General features: G+C 35.9%; 1 protein-coding gene across 12 annotated transcripts in view; it reads left to right on the top strand.

The window, feature by feature from the left end:
• Positions 1-21,154, top strand: part of PCM1 (pericentriolar material 1) — a 42,092-nt gene that overhangs the window by 3,871 nt on the left and 17,067 nt on the right. For 8 of the 12 annotated variants that reach the window (XM_084517464.1, XM_084517469.1, XM_084517466.1 and 5 more), the window contains exons 3-22: positions 216-461; positions 1,486-1,758; positions 2,328-2,498; positions 2,682-2,798; positions 6,117-6,294; positions 8,686-8,795; positions 9,223-9,439; positions 10,644-10,842; positions 11,129-11,305; positions 12,032-12,189; positions 12,344-12,555; positions 13,765-13,919; positions 14,001-14,130; positions 14,836-14,970; positions 15,730-15,920; positions 16,407-16,604; positions 17,477-17,699; positions 17,815-17,960; positions 19,108-19,298; positions 20,415-20,592. In XM_084517464.1, coding sequence (XP_084373590.1) covers positions 216-461; positions 1,486-1,758; positions 2,328-2,498; positions 2,682-2,798; positions 6,117-6,294; positions 8,686-8,795; positions 9,223-9,439; positions 10,644-10,842; positions 11,129-11,305; positions 12,032-12,189; positions 12,344-12,555; positions 13,765-13,919; positions 14,001-14,130; positions 14,836-14,970; positions 15,730-15,920; positions 16,407-16,604; positions 17,477-17,699; positions 17,815-17,960; positions 19,108-19,298; positions 20,415-20,592 — 3,605 coding nt within the window. The remainder of the gene's footprint in view (positions 1-215; positions 462-1,485; positions 1,759-2,327; positions 2,499-2,681; positions 2,799-6,116; positions 6,295-8,685; positions 8,796-9,222; positions 9,440-10,643; positions 10,843-11,128; positions 11,306-12,031; positions 12,190-12,343; positions 12,556-13,764; positions 13,920-14,000; positions 14,131-14,835; positions 14,971-15,729; positions 15,921-16,406; positions 16,605-17,476; positions 17,700-17,814; positions 17,961-19,107; positions 19,299-20,414; positions 20,593-21,154) is intronic. The other 4 variants (XM_084517468.1, XM_084517462.1, XM_084517460.1 and 1 more) reach the window with 2 other exon arrangements.

Below are 21,154 nucleotides of genomic sequence, written 5' to 3'. Positions count from 1 at the left end.
ATTTCTAGACAAGCTATTCTAAATTTAAGCAGTGGAAAAAATGATATTTTGTAATGTGACATTTGCTCTAGGAATCTTAGTAGCAGCGCATGTTTTGGTATCACTCTTATTTTTAAAAGAGAAGCTAAATCCCTTTCACTGAATTAAACATTTGCTATCCACACAGACAGAAAGTAAATATGACTACTACTTCCTTTCATTTCCTTTGCCTTAAGGACTGGGGAAGTCAACAGAAAAAAGCAAACAGATCATCAGAAAAAAACAAGAAGAAGCTTGGTGGAGACACAGAAACGAGGCTTACTAATGATATATCTCCAGAATCTTCACCTGGAATGGGACGACGGAAGACCAGGACTCCTCATAGTTTTCCTCATGCACGATACATGACCCAGATGTCTGTTCCAGAGCAGGCTGAACTAGAAAGACTTAAGCAAAGAATAAACTTCAGTGATCTGGATCAGGTTTGTGTGAATACTAGCTTCCACTGTAAATGTGACTACAAAAATGAATAAAGAAAGCTTTCATAAGCAACTTAGATTTAAAAATAAATAAATCTCATGTTCTGTGGGAGCCAAATCACAGCTCCAGTTCTGAACTTGAGGAAACTGGAAAGTTGAAGACCATGGCTTTTCTATGCCTGAGGGTATGCCATCAGTCTTTACTTTGTTTGTCTCAATTATTAACAAATGTCTGTGTCCTTAAATGAGTATTTATTACTCATCATACTTGTCTGCCACTTGGAAATGTCTGTTATCTTATTTGAAAGTATGTTCTTAAAGTGACATAGTTTGTGATTCTGACCACTGCTATCCTTGTGCATTAAGCAGAAGAGCAGCATTAAGAATTGCTGCTCTGTAGTACAGCGAAAGGCACATCATGAATTCTTGAGCCATAACTGTTTCTTTGGGAATATTGGCATATTTAGCCTTCCCTTGTCCAAAGCAATGGGAAGTAAGGGATTATCTCACTGTCAACAGAGTGATAACTTTGTGCTAACAGTTTCAGAATAGAGGTTTGTTAATCTTTACTAAAGCTTGCTGTTAACTTGTTTGGGTTGTGAAGATTATCTTTCAAACGTGATTCATTGTTTTGACTTAGACTATAAAAACCAGGCAGAGCTGCTTCCAGAAATGTATGTTATTGGAACAAGTTGGTGTTCAGAAGTTTTTAAAGAAAAACTAAAGTATGAGATTATATTATGCAAGTCTATGCTGTTCTTGTTTGGTTTTATGATTCTCTTAAATACCTGGAGAAGTAGGATGCCATTCACTATAGCAAAGGCGGAGGCCACAGCAAGGTTGAGGAGCTGAGCTTTGTGTGGGACTGCAGATCCCTTCCACTTCTCAGCTGTTCTGGGAGGGTGGGCTGCTTTCTGGAAACTATGACAGAGACCACTGGCATGGTCTTGATTAGTGAAACTAATCAGAGCTAAGAATATATTGGAGAAAAAATAAAGCAATTGTTCTCTGTTTTGTTTGTTTATAGAGAAGCATTGGAAGTGATTCTCAAGGCAGGGCAACGGCTGCTAACAACAAACGTCAACTTAATGAAAACAAAAAACCATTCAACTTCTTGTCACTGCAGATAAACACTAACAAAAGCAAAGGTCCTGCGTCAGATTCCCAAAAAAAAGAAAGCGGGATACCATTGCAATGTAAAGAGTTGTTTGAAGCTGCTCTAAGTAAGGATTTCTTGCAGAATTGTCAACTCTCTCATCAAGAAGATGGAAGAGGAGAACCAGCTATGGATAGCAGCCAGGTACTTGCTTAGCCTGTAAGGTCTGCAGAATAAGCACTCTTCAAAAGGTTTTACTGACACAATTACTTTTCAGGTGCATCTTTCTTAATTTCCAGTATAACTGTTGCAGTTAAACTTGTATTGGATGTACTTATTAGTAAATACTGTTCTACAAGGCAACCTGAGGAAAAGATGAAACCAAGCTTAATGTATTGTCCATTAGACCTTACTGTCCATTTATTACCATTTTTAAAAAGTACTAATTTTCATCATAGAAGTTAGTTCTGTTATACAGTTTAAGGAAATAGTCTCATAGTTCAGTATTTTCATATGTTAGTAGTATTAGCTCAACTCTGTTAAGGCTATGTCAACAAGAAGCCCTGTGCTTCAGCACTTTATGCATGCATACATGTATATTCTCGTTATAAAGGCTTTTGACTTTTAACCACTTAGAGAAATATGCTTATATGATTGAAAGTACAGTATGCCACCCTATTGCTGCTACTTTACTGTTGCTGTCACCATGTTTTGTGCATTACAGACTTTACAGCTGTAGCTGAATGCATTCAGTAATTTCAGTGTCTTTGCAGATTGTGAGCAGACTAGTTCAAATTCGCGACTATATTGCTAAGGCCAGCTCCATGCGGGATGATCTTGTAGAGAAAAATGAAAGATCGGCCAATGTTGAGCGTTTATCACACCTTATAGATCACCTTAAAGAGCAGGAGAAATCCTATCTGAAATTTTTGCAAAAGATGCTTGTAAGTTTGAGAACATAATGTATTTGTTTCTGCACTGTAAGATTTGATTTTTATAAGGAGTTGACTGTTGCTGTTTTGATGGTGCTAATGGGGGTGTTGGTTTTTGAGATGTAGTACCTTCCATAATTCATTTTTACCACCCCATTTGCATAGCTCTTGATTTATGCCACTGAAATATTTCAGGCTAGAGAAAATGAGGAGGAGGATGTTCGGACTATAGATTCAGCTGTGAGATCTGGTTCTGTAGGTGAGAGCACATCGCTAAACATTGATGTGCAGTCTGAGGCTTCAGATACCATGGTAAGCTGCTTTTTAGTAATTTAGTAATTAAAGTGCTAGAAGTGAAGGCTCATGTGGGTTTTATTTTTTTCTCCTAATTGTTGTGACAGTGACACGATCTGCAATTCAAAAATATGAAATCCCCTAACCTTCTATTCAGGAGGTATACATGCACGTGTGGGACTTCCTTCAATATGAATTTAAAAATCAATACTTCTGTCACAACAATATCTCTTGATAGTTTTTCTTTAATCTTTGTTCAAAGGAGATTGAAGGGTTAAATGTGTATTTCAGTGAAGGTATGCACAGAACTGATGTAGGAAGGAATAGTTTTCCATGCGACTTTCCATCTGTAAGTTTTTCTGTTGGTGGGAAAACTTACAGGTGTTGGCTAGGGATGAGAGGGTTATAAATGAGTGATCAGTGGGCCATTGGTCAAACAACTTCCTAGTCATGGTAGAAATACTGGCTGAACACAGAAGTTTGTTTTGTTTTGTTTTTTGAGAGAGATGGGCATCTGTTAGAAAATGAAATCCTGAAATGCACAGACCATCTTCTTTCCTATCTATAAAACCTCTGTATCACAAGCAGTTCTTGTAGTAGGCAAGTTAAACTGCTGTCCTATGTTCTGTCTTCCAATACTTCCAATGCACTGAGGAAAAATAATAGCTGGTGCTCTTGTACCCAGTTAGTACTCAGTGCTCTACAAATGGTAAGAACTGCAGTGCTTAGAAGTAAAGCAACCGTTAAGATGCTAAGGGATCTTTGTAATTACGTTCTGAAACATTTTTTGCTGCTGTAAAGAAATACAACTACAGACATGGAATACATATATTTAACTTCATAAAATTTAATCTGAAAATGGAAAAAGACCAGATTTCAAGAGGTATTAATATAAACATGCATTTTTCTGCATCTTTGCAAAAGGAGTTCTAGTTTGCCATTTGGCTCTTCCTTTTGCAGCTGATTTCTCTTTATATGCAGTTTAAATATATGCAGAATGAATGCTGCTGCTCTTGTCAAGTTGATTGCTATGTGGAGTTTCATTGTTACACATTGCAAGAATGACTAAAAATATCTTTGCTTTTTAGTAGATTTTATTTGGTAGTAGTTTTCAGTATATGCCAAGATACAAGTGGGTTGATTTGCAGCTTAAAAATGCATGCTAAGCTGGAGTACAAAATCTAACATACTAATTGTTTAGCAAAGGAAGTGTCTTTGAGCTTTTATCCCTGCATTGAGGACAAACTGGGGAATTCAGCTTTACAAGAACAGGTTACAGACATTGGTGTTAGAGCAAGACCTCAAGAGAAAAGTGACACAGCTGCCCTGAATGACAGGGAGATCTGGCCTTGTACAATTAATAGCCAAGGACATGGATTGTCATCTAAGGTACACCTCAAAATATTATTTTAGCCTCAGAAACATGGTTTATACATGCTGATTTTATTTTTGACCCTGTTAACCTGCTTCAGATGTATTTATTACCTACTGTTGAATGTTTCCATTTGCCCAGCTTATCTGTATCTACCTGTCCTTTCACTGAATTCATTTTCTTTACCTAGAGTTGTTTTCTTTGTTTAACAGCATTCTCTTCTCAAGTGTCAATACTGGTAGAGAAAATAATACCTGTAACATCTAACTACATCAGCTGTACAGAAGGTGTTCTGACGGAGTGATAGATGACCCTTCCAAATTCTCTGTTCTCTTTCAAGGAAAGCATGTTGTAAATTGGGCTTTCAGACACTTGTCACAGTAATTGCAGAAATTTTTTGGGGAAAAATGAATCGGGGGGTTAGATGTCACTTGTTCCATGTTTTTTGTAATAAATTTTCATAAAAATCTCTGGTTGGAAGTTGAAGGCCAGAATGTCTTGGAGTCTAGAATTTGATATGTTTGTAGGTTTTCTACAGCTTTGTCTTCATTTCTGATGAAAAAAATAAAATAGGCATTTTTTATAAATCAAACATTTAAATGTTTTGTCAAGCTTATCATTTTAATCGTAGACCTAAACCTGAGAAGTTTGTTTTTTAATGAACACTGGCAAATCTGGTACTTCGTGGATTAAAGCTTAGGTTACTAATTAGGTGTGTGAGACTCAAGAGACCCAGAGTTTTTCCCTTTCCTCCCTCCATTCCTTCCCTTGTTGATTTCATTGTGCCTCTACTCTGCTTTATACACGTAAAAACTTAGCAGGAAAGTTTAGTGTCAGTTGCAGCACATGTTTTAGTGATGCTTTTCTGAGAAGCTGAGAATTCGAGATGTGTTCTCCTCCCTTATCTGCTGGGAAGCTGTGTTCCGTGGTACCCAGAACATGTTAATAAAATACCTATTCTGACTTTCAGTGCTGAGTTTGTTTTGCATTTAGAGAATTTTGTATTTTAGGAACTCAGCACTATGTGGAGAGATGATGCTTTTAAGACAGGAATTCATAAGTATTTGAAGAGAATATTGCTAAGGAAAAAGGCAAAATTTTCCATGTTTTTATCTGCATAGTGTAATAATCAAACTTAAACAGGAGCGGGATCTTTACCTGTGGGATGTCTCCCTGAAATACGTAATTTGCTGATAATTCCTGAAAAAAAAAAGAGGCAAATTTCCAATTATTAATTAGGATAGTAAGAGGAAAGTAATTTTTTTCCTAATGTATTTTAACTGTACAACATGCTTTCATTCCTTCAGTTTATTTCTATATGGTTGAAAATAGAGAGGGGTTTGTGCATGTCTTGTCTTGAAATTGGTTTGCCAAAGTCTGGGTGGGGTAGTTGAGTAGCTGTTGCAAAAATGTAGCGTGCAAAACTAAATACACACTACAGAATCACAGAATGGCTTGGCTTGGAAGGGACCTTAAAGGTTATCTAACTCCAACCCCACTGCTGTAGACAGGGAAGTAGGTTAGAGAAGAATAACTACGCAAAATTTTCTGCTTAAAATGTAGGGATTTTAGGTTAGTAAATCAATCTAGATCTTGTATTATATGTAACTCCATGATACCACGCCTTATGTTGCTTAGCTTTAGCAGTCTTATAAATGTATGTACTCTGTTGTGAATTTATGATTCAAAGGATGGAGGGATGCTTGGCTTAGTCTTTGGGACGTGCTAGGTGGCTGACGGGATTTCTAAAGAAGACTTTACCCCAGGAGTGGTAGGCATATCTTGGTGGTACAGTTTTCTTCCTGTTCAGTCTAAAATTCTTAGACTGAAAATGTTTCACCTTTCAGGTAGCCCATTTCACTTGCACCAGGCTGTTTGATTCTATTTAAGTCCTGCTTTTGAAAGCAGTGGTACTTTCCAAGTAAATCGTTATGGCTATGGCAGTGCCCTTCTGTCTCTTTCAGGCCAGAGATCCTCAACAGGAAGCTAAGGAGGAGCTGGAAAACTTGAAGAAGCAGCATGATTTATTGAAAAGGATGCTACAACAGCAGGAACAATTGAAGGCTCTTCAAGGAAGACAGGCAGCTCTTCTTGCTTTGCAGCATAAAGCAGAGCAAGCGATTGCTGTCATGGATGATTCTGGTATGTGGAATGACAGTATCTGTCATAGCTATGGTAGCGTGCTGATTAAATCATTAAAGCTGCAATTGTGGAATACATTTTTTATAATCTTTAAAAGCTTACTGCAAAGTCTCTATTTATGAAAAAAATGACTAATACTGTAAAATAATGTGTCAATTAAAAAACATGCAGTTGATTTCTGTGGCTTACTTGTGAAATTCTAAATGTGTGTTGTTTTTCCCTAAGAACTGGTCTACCAGCTCAGATTAGGAGTCTGCCTCTTCTATCACTCCATATATCTTGGCCATAGGCAGTCTGAGGATTTTATTTTATTTTTCTTGTTTCTGTTTTTGTTTTGCTTTTTTTTTAACGGGTGGTTGCTTGACAGTTTAATAGCCGTTGATAGACAAAGGGTTTATTCAATAAAAGGAGGACATTGCTAAAGCAGTACATAAGCAAATACGGAACTAGAACTCTAAAATTCATTGCCCTGTGTATTTTGAGGTGGCTCTCACAATAGTGTACCACCATTATGTTACAACCTTCAGTTGAAAAACATTCTTCTAATCAGTTTTCATACACGCCCAACTTTTTAAAAGCTATCTTTAGAACAGAGACTTCTCTGTTATGTACTTAAAGGTTGCCAGCACAGTTATGTTTTCTCAAATGCTCAATTCTGAAAGGTCATAGTTGTTGTAAGCGCCATTGATGTGTGAGTTATCTTATGTTGTTCTTTGTTGCGGGTTAGTCCTTTTAGCTTATAATAAGAAAATAATTTTTTTTTGCATATGATACCCTTCCTCTACATCTCCACAAATCGTGTTTTTTGTTTTCCTTGCAAATGAGGTAGATCACAGTTGTGTGCAATCCTAGGGAATGATGTTTTTGTTCTGAGTAACTTCATGTTCAGACCATGTTACTGTTCTTCTTGTTTTTTATAAGATTATATGTTATTTATTATATTATTTATTTATTAGATTACATGTTATTTATTATACAAGATATATAAATACGTCTTGTTCTTTGTTCTTCTTGTTACCTCTTCCCCATAAAAGCTGTCATTAGGCTTCATTAGAGGGCTACGTGGAACAGCAGTTCTTATTACAGTTGGCTTTTGTATTCAGTATAACTTAATTTGTAGGGAATACAAGCATTGATATCTGTATTTTATGACAAGTCCAAGTTTCCGTGTTCTGATGAGCTCCTCTTTCTGTTCTCTTTTCCTGTTCTTGATTAGATACGCTATGGGACAGCAGGTAGAACTAGCTAGGAAAATGAGATTTTATTGTAGGAAGAGAAGCAGAGAAGCTGGTAGAGAGCTTGTAGAAAGCTACTACAGGAGCAAAAGTAGCAAGCTGCTTTAAAGGGATTTTCTTGCTTCTTTCTAAAATGGCTCCCAGTAACTGTTTTTCTCCTATGTGCTGTACTGCAGTAGATCTGTGGTGGAATCTTCTCTCTCCACTTTCCTCAGAATAAACAAAGCTCCATTCACAAAGTGGGTAGAAAATAGGATTGCTTATGATAAATTAGGACTTTGTTGTTGTTATTTTTATTTATGTAGTATTTCCAGTGATGTCACCCTTACTAAGTTTCTTACTGCTATTTGTGTTGACTTACTTAAAGCCGTAAAATACACCAGAATTGTAGGGCAGAAAATAGGTTCAAATTCAGTGTAGGGCAAAATAACTTGCTAAATGTTTTTGTATTTGAGAATAGCAGAACTTTATTGTGACCAGATCAGATAATAAAGTCATGATCTATGGGGAAAAATAAATATTTATGCTTGGTTGTCTAATGAAGTATTGATTTATATCTGGAAAGAAAGGAGTTGTTTGAGCCTCTGAACTGTCAGTTCCATATCTTAGTACTGTTACAGCCTGAGCTTTCAAGGAGGAAAACATTTGTGCTTTTTTTTTTTCGGTAAAGGTTTTTCAACGATGAAACCTTGAGACTTTGCAACTGTAAAAGTTACAATTTAAATCAAGATGAAAGCTTGGTGTGCTGTTTAATATTTTAAGGAAGTAAATTAAATGCAATATGCTTTAATTTATCTCTACTGGGTAAAAGAAGTAATTTAATATTAGTAATTGTTTTTTACAAACAAAATGTTTCCATTAACCCGCAGCAATTTGGTTATATTTGTTTTGCTGACCTTTTTTTGCAAAACAGAGTTCTAATTTATAGTCTTTTTTCTATATCCTTTTCATGAAGGAGCTGTAAGTTGACTTGCAAGGGAAATAATCTTTCAAAGTTAAAGTTGTTGGGAAGGCCACAGCATTAAAAGTAAATGCTGCTGTTTTAAAAGGTAGAATATTGTAATGCTTGTTAAACCAGGCATTTTCATCAAATGGCCTTTTATTTCTTTGCTGTAAACAAGCACTAACGTTTTTCCTCCTTTATCTGCATGCCCAGTTGTAACAGAGACTACAGGTAGTGTTTCAGGAGTAAGTCTCACATCAGAACTGAATGAAGAATTAAATGACTTAATTCAACGCTTTCATAACCAGCTGCATGATTCTCAGGTCAGTTCTTGCATCGCGCTTTAAGTTCTACCGTTGTCTGTTTTTCTTACTATTTTGAACATTAATTAAAATGTTTGTCTTACATATTTGTATTCATCTACTGGTGGAATAATTAGGGCTCTTCCAAATCTGAAAACTCAGCATCGTTGTGTTCCTAAGGGTTATCTAAGACTGATCTATCCTTTCTGTCTCACGGTTCTCCATGAAAGTCCAAAGAAATAATTTCAATACTGCTGTATAACGATAAATAAACTTAATACATAATTGGGATATCATGAGACTGTTTTCAGTATCATTTTCACTTTATTATAATGTTCTTTGTTCTGTTGTTGAGCCGAGCAAGCCTATAAGAGGGCTTTTAGTTTCTAACAATATATTTTGCTTTTTCGCGTGGTACTTTTGAATAAAACAAAGTTACTCTTTTTAGACACAGTCTGTGCCAGACAATAGAAGGCAAGCAGAAAGTCTTTCACTTACCAGAGAGATTTCACAAAGCCGAAACTCCTCAGTGTCAGAACACCTGTCAGATGAGAAGGCACAGCTTTTTAACAAGATGCGGATGTTGCAGGGTAAAAAGCAAAAAATGGATAAACTGTTAGGAGAACTTCACACACTTCGTGACCAACATCTAAATAACTCCTCTTGTAAGTAAACATAAGCAGAATTATCTCTCTTCAAAACTACAGTTGATTAAATACGTTTGAAAGGTTGTCTTTCAATTTGTGACTGGATAATGAATTGTCAATATAGTAGGTGATCAAGCTGTGATGGAGCAGTGTTATGTAACTGGTTTTTAATGCAGTAAAAGTTTCAGGCTTGATGGAGAGCTTGACAAGCACAAATGAGTGTTTTTGCTAGTAGCACTTATTGTAGCATTATTACAGTTGACTAGTGAGGTTGTGATGACTGGATTTCTTTCTTCAAGGCTTGTCAGTGATACGTCTGACTCCTGGAGCATCCCACATGAACTTTCTGTACTGTATCACAGTACAGAATTTATGTACTCTCTACTTCTGAGTACAGAGTTAAGAGCTCTATGGCAAGATCAGGTTTGATTTTTTCTGCTGTTCAAGGAACTTCTCATCCACTAATCAATAGGAACTTGGATTACGGGTCACACCAGAGAAGCTCAGCTGTCTGAATGGATTAGATTTTTCTGTTTTGTTTCTTAGATGACTTTTCTATCCTTAAAGCCTTCATGTGGGCCTACTACTTGTTACAACTTTCTACTTCTATCTTCACATTTACCCTGGTGAAGCTTTGTTCTATAGCTAGAAATTACTGAGGGATGATACTGTGTAGTCTGATGAACATTAAGAAATGAGCATGCTCCTATAGAAGGGCAGACGGGTTTGATAGTTACATTACTGTAACCCTTTCTTCCTACATGCATTTAAATGAATGTATTTGGATATGATTTTAAGTAGCTGGACAAAGCAAACATCAGATCTCAAGGCCATTTCTAAAGCATATGGATACAAGAGCTTAAGAGTTTAAAAAAAAAAAAAAGCTAGAAGTTTTTTATTATGTTGAAACACAAAAGCAATTCATCCACAAATTAGCCCTTAAAAGTAGTCCTAGGGCAGACTGACAGCGCGAAAGCTTCTGCTTTGAAGTTTGATACATAGCTAAAGAGAGCTGACTTAAGTATTGTTTACAGAAGCTGCCTGTTACTTTCTGATGGCGTTGCCTTTCATGAAACTTAAGACAGAAGTTCTTGTTCTTTTAAGAGAGATGTTAACTGCTGCTTTGTATGTTGATATTTTCTGTAGTTACATTTGAAAGTAATTCAGATGGGCGAGTTCCTTTTTGCAGGTTGTTCTTATGATATATATGTCTTTTCTGTAGTTTTTCCTGCTTCAGGTTCTCCTCAGAGGAGTATTGACCAAAGAAGTACAACTTCAGCTGCTTCTGCTCCTATAGGAGTGGTAACTGTTGTCAATGGTGAATCAAATAGTCTGGCATCTGCTCCCTATCCTCCTGATACCCTGGCTTCTCAGAATGAGAGTGAAGAGGATGACAACTTAAATCCAACAGAAAAGCTTCAGTAAAAGTTCTTTAATATTTTTTCCATAATCTGCTTCAGTGATTTTGAGTGTTAAGTTCTAGGTTGTTTATAGTAAGTTCTGTGTTAAGGAACTTCATATTTTAATGTACCCGATTTAGTATCATGGACTACTTAGGTGGTCATGGATAGTAAAATGAGTGCTCAACTTTAAGCAGAAATTGCTTACAGCTAGGAAAATTACAGTAAATTTCAAGAACTATAAATATGTCTATGTATTTTTCATTGGTTTAGTTAATAAAACAAAACTTTTTTTTTTTCTCCTCAGGAAGCTGAATGAGGTTCGTAAGAGGCTGAATGAATTGCGTGAGTTAGTTCACTACTACGAACAAACATCTGATATGATGACAGATGCTGTGAATGAAAACACTAAGGAAGAGGAAGAAACAGAAGAGTCAGAAAGTGATTCTGAACATGGGGATCCACAGCCTGTTACAAATATTAGGTTATCATAATTTTTGTTGTTCTAAATCTTTGTAGGCAACTTGTTACAGTTATCCTGAAGCAATACAAGATTTTAATCAACCAGAAGCAATGAATTCTGTGGTTACGTTAACTTATTTACATTAATATTTACATTCACTTTTCCAAAATTTTAATTTGAAGTAGCTTTCTTGTATAGATTAGTAATAATCTTGTGCTACAGCAAATGTAGGTTAATTTGTACATTTAGAAAATCATTATAAGGAATTAAAAAATCTGTAATCACTCTAGATTTAAGGGCTCAAATGTGTATGAAATTCCATTAGAAGATTAACAGGCCTGGATCTAGAAAAACAGAATAGAAGCAACCTGCAGGGTATAGATGCATTTGAGTGTGCACTGAGGATCTTCACTGTGCAGAAATAAATACTAATTTGGCTATGAATCATGTAAAGCTTTTGGTGAAGATGTACACGTTGAAATCCTCTTGTAAGCTGATGTTGTAAATGCAGCAGGGAGATGATTTGTAGTTGCTTCTGATTGTTTTTAAAACAATCTGTTGGAGAAATTCTGAACAGCAGGACTAATTTTAGAAGGGAATTTTAGGAGGGATTGACTTGTTTTTTTATTACAAAGGATCGGGAAAATAGGCACATTTTTATAAAAGCCAGTTAATAAAATGGCTGAAGTAAAATTCCATCAATGCCAGTTCTTAAAAAGCTAACATAAGTAATGCATTTTACCCTAGAAATCCTCAAGGAATCACTAGCTGGAGTGAAATAAATAGCAACTCAAACGTGCAGTGTGGAACTAATAACAGAGATGGAAGACATCTTAATACAGACTGTGAAATAAATAACCGATCTGCTGCTAATATAAGGACTCTAAAAATGTCTTCTGCTCTAGGTATGTTCTATTTTTTTTTTTTAATAATTTCAGTTTAGTTTTGATATCCATGTGATGTTTTGTGGGAGAACTATGTTTGAGCAAAATGTTAAGTCAGCAGTTCAGTAATATGTCCTTAGTACTGTTTTGTTTCCTCCCATCTGCACACCTCCAGACTGCCATAATAGGGAGGATGACAAAGAGACTGACCTACCACAAGGTGAAGATGATGAAGTGGAAGAAGATAGAGCTAGTGAAGATTCCATACCTAGTCACAGAAGCAGCCTGGGTGATGCTGCAGATGCTGAGTTTGAGCAGAAGATTAATAGGCTCATAGCTGCAAAGCAGAAACTCAGGCAGTTACAAAACCTTGCTGCTATGGTGCAGGTACTTTTTAAATATAAATCCATGTACGAAAATATAACTTTCATTCATTCACGTAACGTATGATTTTGAGTAAGGGAGAAACTCTTGCTTAGCTTACTATTTATAATATGCGTTATTAGGCTGGGGAAAGGAGACACTGATTTGTCTGAGGTTTATGCTTCTCAATTTCAAATCTGTAATTTTCCTGAGGGGCACTAAACTAAGACAAGAATGGCCTTAATAGTTAACTTTAGCACTGGATTATTAAAAACAAAACAAAAAGGCATCGTGTGTGTGTTGATCTACATTTTTAAGCTTTTAATGAATATTCATAAATTTTAGTTCTGGAATCCTAGGTTTTGCAGTGTTGTTTCATTTGGGAAAAATGAATTTTTTTTGATTAAAATCTTCAACATGTTGTAACATGTTTGAGTGGGATTGGGGGGATATTTTTTTTTAAGACTCTCAAGGGCCAGCTGTGAATTAACTGTTTTAATTTAAATGTCTCACTAATTTTCATGATTTATATTAAAAAGAGCTTTTCACAAATCTAATGTCTCTATGGAAACCTTACATCTAAGCACCATCTAATCTTATGTCTGCACAGATTTGTATGAGAGACAGGGAAAGTTTTATGTGAGAACTCTAAAATCAATCTGAGTGAGAATGTTTTATAATAGCAACAGTGTAGATAGTATATAGCTATTTCAAGATTATACTGCTGTCAGAAAATTCTCAGCATCTGCATTAGGCTTGTTTTTTTATGATCCCTACAGAGATGTTAGCTACATAGTGGTATAAATCAGAATTAGACATAATACACCAGCGTTTAAAAAATAGCAAGTCTTCAATCTTTCCCTCATATTTATGAGGTTTGCATCTTTGCAATCAGTAATAGTACTGTAGGCTTTTGTGGCTGTGTCATGCTGGGGAAAAAAAAAAAAGAAGCAGTGGCTATAGCTCTGTATTTTCAGATTCACTTGAGAGCTATGAATACAAAAATTTGCAAAAAAAAAAAAAAAAAAAAAAAAAAGTGGAATAGAGAACCATGATTTAAGGTATCTTTAAGTCAGGATGACATAAAGGTAACCTCTCTGTTTATCATTTGAACTAAAGGTAAAACTGTATAGACTGTTTAGTTTAGAATAAAATAATTTAGTTTGACAAACTGAACTTTTTTTTGTGTATCAATTTGAAAATAGTCTGACTACCTTTCTAACACCCTTTCAGGATGACGATCCAGAACCTCAAGCACCAGCTGCAAATGCATCTAATATGGGTGACTTGTTTTTGGGTGAGATGGAAGAGACAAAGCAACAACCAAATAATGTCCGAGCTAGTACCAATAAGATGCAAAAAGACGTAGGACTGAATGAAAAAGCAAGGTATATCTTTGCTTGATGACAGTAGAATCGTGCTTTAAGTTATGTCTTGTCAAATAAAATGTGGGTAACTTAATTATACAGGGAGAAATTCTATGAAGCTAAACTTCAGCAGCAGCAACAGGAACTTAAGCAGTTACAAGAAGAAAGAAGAAAGCTGATAGAAATTCAAGAAAAAATTCAAGTGCTACAGAAAGCTTGTCCTGACCTTCAAGTAGGTAGAATTTCTTTGTTTCCATAAGCTGTTCAGCAGTGAAATGTACTTTTCAAACTGTCTTTTTTCCAAATATAATAATTGGATTAAAAAACTTACAGTTGGTACCAGTCATATTATATTATAAGAAGTTGGATTTCTAAAACTAAAAAAGAGCTCTAGTTGTCTAGTTCCTTTGTAGGCTCTTGCTCAGTGATTGCTGTATCAAGCTCTTGTTTTGCTGTTGTTGGTCCTCAAAAGTTGCACAGCCTAATTTCAGGTCTTCAAAAGTGGAGAACCTTCTAGTTTATTGTTAGACTGAAATTTGTCTATCTGCTGTACCTAGCTAGTCTCTGCGTTTTCAATTTTGTCATTTCAGGTTCTGGTATTGTGAAACAATTTTGTGTCTCATAAACGTGATCAAAATCTTGTACTTGCAGTTGTACTCCAAATGAATTGAACAGTACTGTACTGTTTTCATGTTCTTTGAAGATGTTTTTCTATGAAGTGAGCAGTAAATGGTCAATACTGTGCATCTACAGCATTATATAATGCTATATTACATAAAAAGGATTTTTGTTGCTTTCTCTTAAATAAGTATTTAAGGGGCTTTCAAATCAAGGTTCTCACTGAATACTAATTATGCTATTTCAAGAAGCCTGAAGTGTTTTGGGTGTTAACAGTGGATAAGTTTTTAGAAAGTTAGTCTTTTGCTTTCTCTTTCAGTTGTCAGCTGGCCTGGGTAACTGCCCAGCAAATAGGCAAACTTCACCAGCAGCCTCAACTCCAGCCATGAATGAGTGCAACATGGCTGGCAAGCCTTTACTTGACTTTGATGAATCTGTACCAGTTGGCAATGAGGTATTTCATACTTGATATTTTTAGACTTAAAAAAGAGGGGATGCTTAAAAAGGAAAAAAGTTCTAGGTAACTTGGACACATTTTTGAGTACTTTGTTTGGAGAGTAGAGTAGTAGCTAGTTTAATAAAGTGTGGAAAGAAGTAAATAATGACCTGAACTAGCAAAAGATCTTTGCCCAAAGGTAGCAGTTGTTGAATGTTAATGGGGAAGTTCAATGAATTTTAAATTTATGCTTTGAGCATTTGATAGGGCATATGACAGGCAAGTCATCTGTGAAGGAAATTATAGCAGTATTTGAAATTTACTGTATGTTTTGCATACTTTTTCCTCTCTTCCCCCAAAATTCATCTTAATTACAGATCTGGGTATTATCCTGTCTTTTGATCTGAAAATTATGGTAGTACGTGTAGATGTGGAGGAAGATACGAAGAATATTGTTTCCAGTGGGACTAGACATCAGAAACAATTATCTGAAAAATACCTTTTTTTAAGTGACGTTCTCTGACATCATCAGCATTCCTCATAAATTTCACTTTAACAGCTTAGATGAGGCTGAATGAGAAACGCGTGTTCTGTTATCATTAAAAAAGCTGCACGTTGCTTCCTCAAAAGGAGGACTTCAGAATTTGTCTTCCAGATGAGCATTATAGGATAACTTGTCTTATGTTGTTAAAAAAAAAAAAAAAAACAAAAAACAAACAAAAAAAAAACTGAGTTGTTTTGTTTACACTTGAATGCCGTCCTTTTTATTGGAAACAGTTATGGTCTGAGATGAGAAGACATGAGATTCTGAGAGAAGAGTTGCGACGGAGAAGAAAGCAACTTGAAGCTTTAATGGCTGAACATCAGAGGAAGAGAGAGCTGGCAGAAACAATATCTACTGTTGCTGCCTCTGTTAAAAGTGAGGGATCAGAAGCTCAGCATACTCCACAGCAAAGCAGGACAGAAAAGTAAGAACATGAATCACTCTTTGCAACAGTCAGTGGGCGCTTCTGTTTAGCGAGGTTTCAGTCTTGAGGCATTCCTGATTTTTGTCTGAGCATTGTCAGAGCATGATATAATAGAGCAGTAAATTATTTTCTTGATTTCTAAAGTGACTGTTAGTTGGCAGCTTGCCTTGTTTGTGGGTTTTCCCAGCATATTCAATCTCCGTTGCTCACCAGAAGAGAGGAGAGAGAAATGTGTGCCAAATGCTCAGTTTCCTCATCTTTACACCACTTGCAGTGGTAGTAATTTTCCAGTTATTTTACTCAACACTATTGGAAGAATACCAGCTTCATCTGTGCTAGTGAGATAATGTTTAAATGATTTTAAATGATTTTTTTCCAGTTTGATTAATTGATAGACTTGTAATTGGCAAGAGATCATTTTAATATTTTGTCATAAATTGAGGAAATACTCCTCTCACAAACAGCCCTCTTTTTCCCAATATTTAGTAGGACAATGGCTACCTGGGGAGGCTCTACCCAGTGTGCACTAGATGAAGAGGATGGAGATGAAGATTATCTCTCTGATGGACTTGATCAGGCAGAGGAGGAGGAAGAAGATGCGTCAAGTTCGAATGACAGTTTCTCTGTTTATCCCAATAACCACGTACCAGAAAACATGTATTTTCTTAAAGAAAACAAGGATAGGTGAGTGGCATTGTTTGTTGGTCTGATGCTTGTCTGGGCGTATTTGGGAGGGGTGGAAGAAGCATTGCATCAAAAAGGCACCCTAGTGCAACCAAGTGGAATTTCTTCTTACTTGCTGCTGAGTTGTTTGCAGTGGCACTTTTGTCTTATCCTCTGTAACTACAGAGGATAAGACAATGACTAACCTAGATTGTCTTCTGTTTCCACACTATTGTTGTCTGCCATTCAGTTCTCCGGTTGTGTTGCATTGTATTTCCCTACATTGCCTTGTTATTTTAAGCACCATAGTGGAAGATAATCTGTATCAAAATTTTTGCTGTGATATTCTTCAGTCTTTTCAAAATAAAATATTCTCAGAATTAAAAAACAGTTCTTAAACTTTTGCTTCTGTTTTCTGGCTTTTGCAGCACTGAAAACTATTTCTTAGCTATTTTTTAATTAACATGAACGTTTTTAACTCTTGCTTACCTGATTGATTTCATTAATAATCTGTGTGAGCTGTAATGAAAATGCCACATAAAAAGTAGTGTGCACTTTCAATTGCTTTCCTCTTTTTGATAACAAAACAACTGTAATGAATACTAATGTATAAGGCCTGTTTAGAAGCAATCAACATAATACAGTAAGATGTCAGAGGCACAGCTTCTATTTTCATCTGTGAATCTATGGTAAATCAATACTGGATAATACTAAAAAAAGATCCAGAAACATCCTCAGCAGTTGTGTTTGTTTTTGACAGTGGTGGCTGTTACTTTGTTTGTTTGTTTTTACAACTGCAATGTAATTCAAATAACAGAAGTGTCATTAAAGGGAAAGATTTGAAACGTCAGCTTCTGTACTCATTCTTCCTTTCTGCCCCATCCCTCCCTTAGGTGGAAAAATGTCCGTCCTTTTTCAGCAGATGGGAATTACCGTCCATTGTCTAAAACCAGGCAGCAGCAAAACGTCAGTATGCGACGTCAGGAGAACCTTCGGTGGATGTCTGAAGTTTCTTATGTGGAAGAAAAAGAACAATGGCAAGAACAGATCAATCAGTTGAAGAAACAACTTGAATTTAGTGTCAGCATTTGTCAGACCTTGATGCAGGACCAGCAGGTAGGCATGAAGAGTTAATTCACCATTCTGACTCTATTTTTTTTTTATGCATTCTTTCCAGCAATAACTTCTGGCTTTGGTAACTCTGTCCCTGTCATGTATTTTATTTCCACAGGCACTCTCCTGTCTTCTACAGACTTTGCTTACAGGCCCTTACAGTATGATGCCCAATAATGTTGCATCTTCACAAGTACATCTTATCATGCATCAGTTAAACCAGTGTTATACTCAGCTGACTTGGCAGCAGAATAATGTTCAGAGGTTTGTCTGTATTTTGAAATACTTCAGTAATTTGTAATACTTTGTAATTTGAAATACTTCGGTAATAGAGAATAAGAGATTAGAGATAATGGTTAAATAAGAGACTATTGAGCATCTGAATCAATGCAACCTGTTGAAATTATATACTTTTTTGAGTGTTCTAGTAGCTTTGAGATGGTTCTTTTTGAATAATCATCAGTGAAGAGATGCAAATATTGACATCTTTACTGAAAACCTATTGCAATAGCTTTATTGGGCTTTTTGATATAAAATTGCTTCCTTGAATGTTGCTTTTATGGCTTCAGTTTTTGCTAGACTACCCAGCAGGATTATGAATTCTAATGGCTATAGAAAGATGGTGGGGAAAACTTGCTTTGCTTGGGGTTGTCAGTCAGAATTTTTACTAAATTATACTTGACTCGGACATGCTACTTTTACCTCTTGAAAAATGATCGTGTTTTTAAACGTAACTATCAAGTTATGTCACTTCATGGCAGGAAATGTCAAGATCTTCATCCTTGCTTTGTATTTGATAAGTGACATGTATTTACTGTTTCTTTCGTGTAATACTTTAATGACAATTGCTTCAAGTATTTTTGCATCTTGCGTTGTTTCTATTTAATTTTCCTACTTATTTTTTTGTTGAGTGAATTTCTTGTCATTCTTGCAAGGATGTTTAACTGCTGTGGACATGACCACTAGTACAGAGCGGTTGATTTTAAATTGTGCTTGTCACTCAGGATTAAGTAAGTTATTTTTTGACTAGCTAAATGGAGAAGCACTTCACGTGCATACTGAAAACGTAGTTTACGCATCTTTCACTTGTGATGGTTATATGGGGCAGGTGAAATAATAAGAATCTGAGATTACTCAGTATAATTCAGTTTTCTTTTAGACTGACCATCAAAGGCAATCTTAGCGGTTCTTAAGTCTAATGCTAGAGTTACTGTTGGGTCAAGGAATTTCAGTTCAAGAACTCATCATATTATTATAGTTGAGCTCTGTAAGCATGGTTGCACTTTTAGTATGGTGTTGTCATTCCATAATGCAAGTATCCTATTGATTTATTTCGATCAAATTATTCTCTTGTGCTGTTTAAGCTTTGAGATGTTTTTTCCCCAAATGCCTATTTTTTCTTGTTTTCAAGGTTGAAACAAATGTTAAACGATCTCATGCGCCAGCAAGAACAACAGTGTCAAGAGAAGCCTTCAAGAAAGGAGAGAGGCAGTAGTGCACCACCACCTCCATCACCTGTTTGCTGTCCGTTCAGCTTTCCTCCACAGCCTGTGAACCTGTTTAACATACCAGGATTTACCAATTTTTCTCCCTTTGTTCCAGGTGAATATTACCAAAAGTGTGAAAAAGTGAATTTTAAAAATTTGTTGCCTCATTTAATTGAAACCTTAATGTGAACTTGCTGGAACTTTGTGGCTTTAAGTTCTTAAACGGTACTTGAATGAGCAGAAGTTTCTCACTTCTTGGTATTTCAGTACTTGTTATGGTTTGAAATACTTGTAAATAACGTGTTACTGTTGTTTGCATCAGATGTATAGAGTGTTGACTTGGATACAGTGTTCCAAATTTCATCACCAAATCTTTTACCACTGAATTTGAAATTGGAAAATAGGTATTTTACTGTGTTCTTTTTTTTAAAAAAAAAAAATTGCATTTAAAAAAACAAAACAAAACAAACAACAAAAAAACCTAATTCCTAAGTTGTCTTAAACAATAATGTGTTTTAGCTTTCTCAGAAAATGAGCATAAATACAGTTGGTAGCTTTCAGAGTCTCAGGTCTATTTTCTGTTTTAGCATATTTTAAATAATACAAAGTCTGCACAGAAGAGTAGTTATGTTCAATTTGCTACTGCTTTGAAGATTCTGAAGTTGAAATAAGTGTTATGTCATCTTTGACCCTGTGAATACTTGTACTGTTGGAATTTTTGTGTCAGTTTGGTCACTGAAGAACTGATAGTCTTCGTTCTCAGAACTCTGGTGTGGGTTGCTTTTGGAACTTGTAATTTTTACCTTTGCTTGTAGGTGTGAGTATTCTTAAAATACTTTTATCTGTACACTGATGGGATTGTAATGGCATGTGTGGCATCTAGTGATGTTTGGAACCTGCACTTAAAATAAGTCCTCATTTATGCAGCGTTTTCAGGATGAGAGAAGTTTTTGCTTACTTTTCTGCCGAATTTTTCATAGAATGATTTGGGTTGGAAGGGACCTTAAAGCCCACCCAGTCCCAAACTCCCACCAGACCAGGATGCCCAAGGCCTCATCCAGCCTGACCTTGAGCACCTCCAAGGATGGGGCATCCACAGCTTCTCTGGACAAATTGTGCCGGTGCTCACTGACCAATTGGTTTGTTCCAAAATTTTATGGCGCTGTAAAATGTCTCAGATTTGCACAGACAAATGATGTAGTACCTTCTAACATTCTTGTTTACTTCGTAGGTATTAACTACGTTCCAGTGTTTCCTTCTGGATTTGGAGACTGTGCACACAATGGTTCCCCACACAGCAGTGAGCAGCAGCAACATCCTGTAGATCATAATGCTTCTGGGAAAACTGAGTATATGGCGTTCCCCAAACCTTTTGAAAGTAGTCCCTCTAACGGAGCAGAAAAAACAAGGTATTGATTGCAACAGTGCCACTTTGCTTTAAGTGGTCTCATCACTCCCCATTCCAGCCTCACAGGACTTAAGGGCATTCATCATCCTTTCAGGGAATATAATGAAAACAAGTGATTTACAAGACGAGCTTTAATTTTGCAGTTTCAAAGGGTTTTTGTGCATTTTTTTCAGTTTTTTTTTTCCCCTGTATATTAGTTAATGTATCACTTTATGAATGTTTTAAGCTTTACTTCAGCATTGGAATAGCTTTTGGATGCAAAAATAAGTGGAGGAAGACTTCTCTGTCTTGAACATGAGCAGTCTTGAAATGACAAGGGGAGATGAGTAAATTCAGTGGCTTTTTTTTTATGCTACAGTAGTGAATGTTGTTTTAAGACTATTTTGTCCTATAATACTACTTGCATACAACATAAAGTGCATAACTATATTCAGGTTGAAATCAGTGAGAAATGTGAATTTCTTCAGATGTTGGTTTTCAGTTTGGTAGGGTTCTTGCTACTTTTTTTTTTTTTTTTTAAGTAGTGTTCAGTTGATGACTAGTAGCTAGGGCAGACAGCTTCT

The sequence above is a fragment of the Aythya ferina genome (genome assembly GCF_964211825.1).
Source record: "Aythya ferina genome assembly, chromosome: 4".
Classification (NCBI taxonomy): Eukaryota; Metazoa; Chordata; class Aves; order Anseriformes; family Anatidae; genus Aythya; species Aythya ferina.
This window is presented reverse-complemented; position numbering and strand designations above follow the sequence as displayed.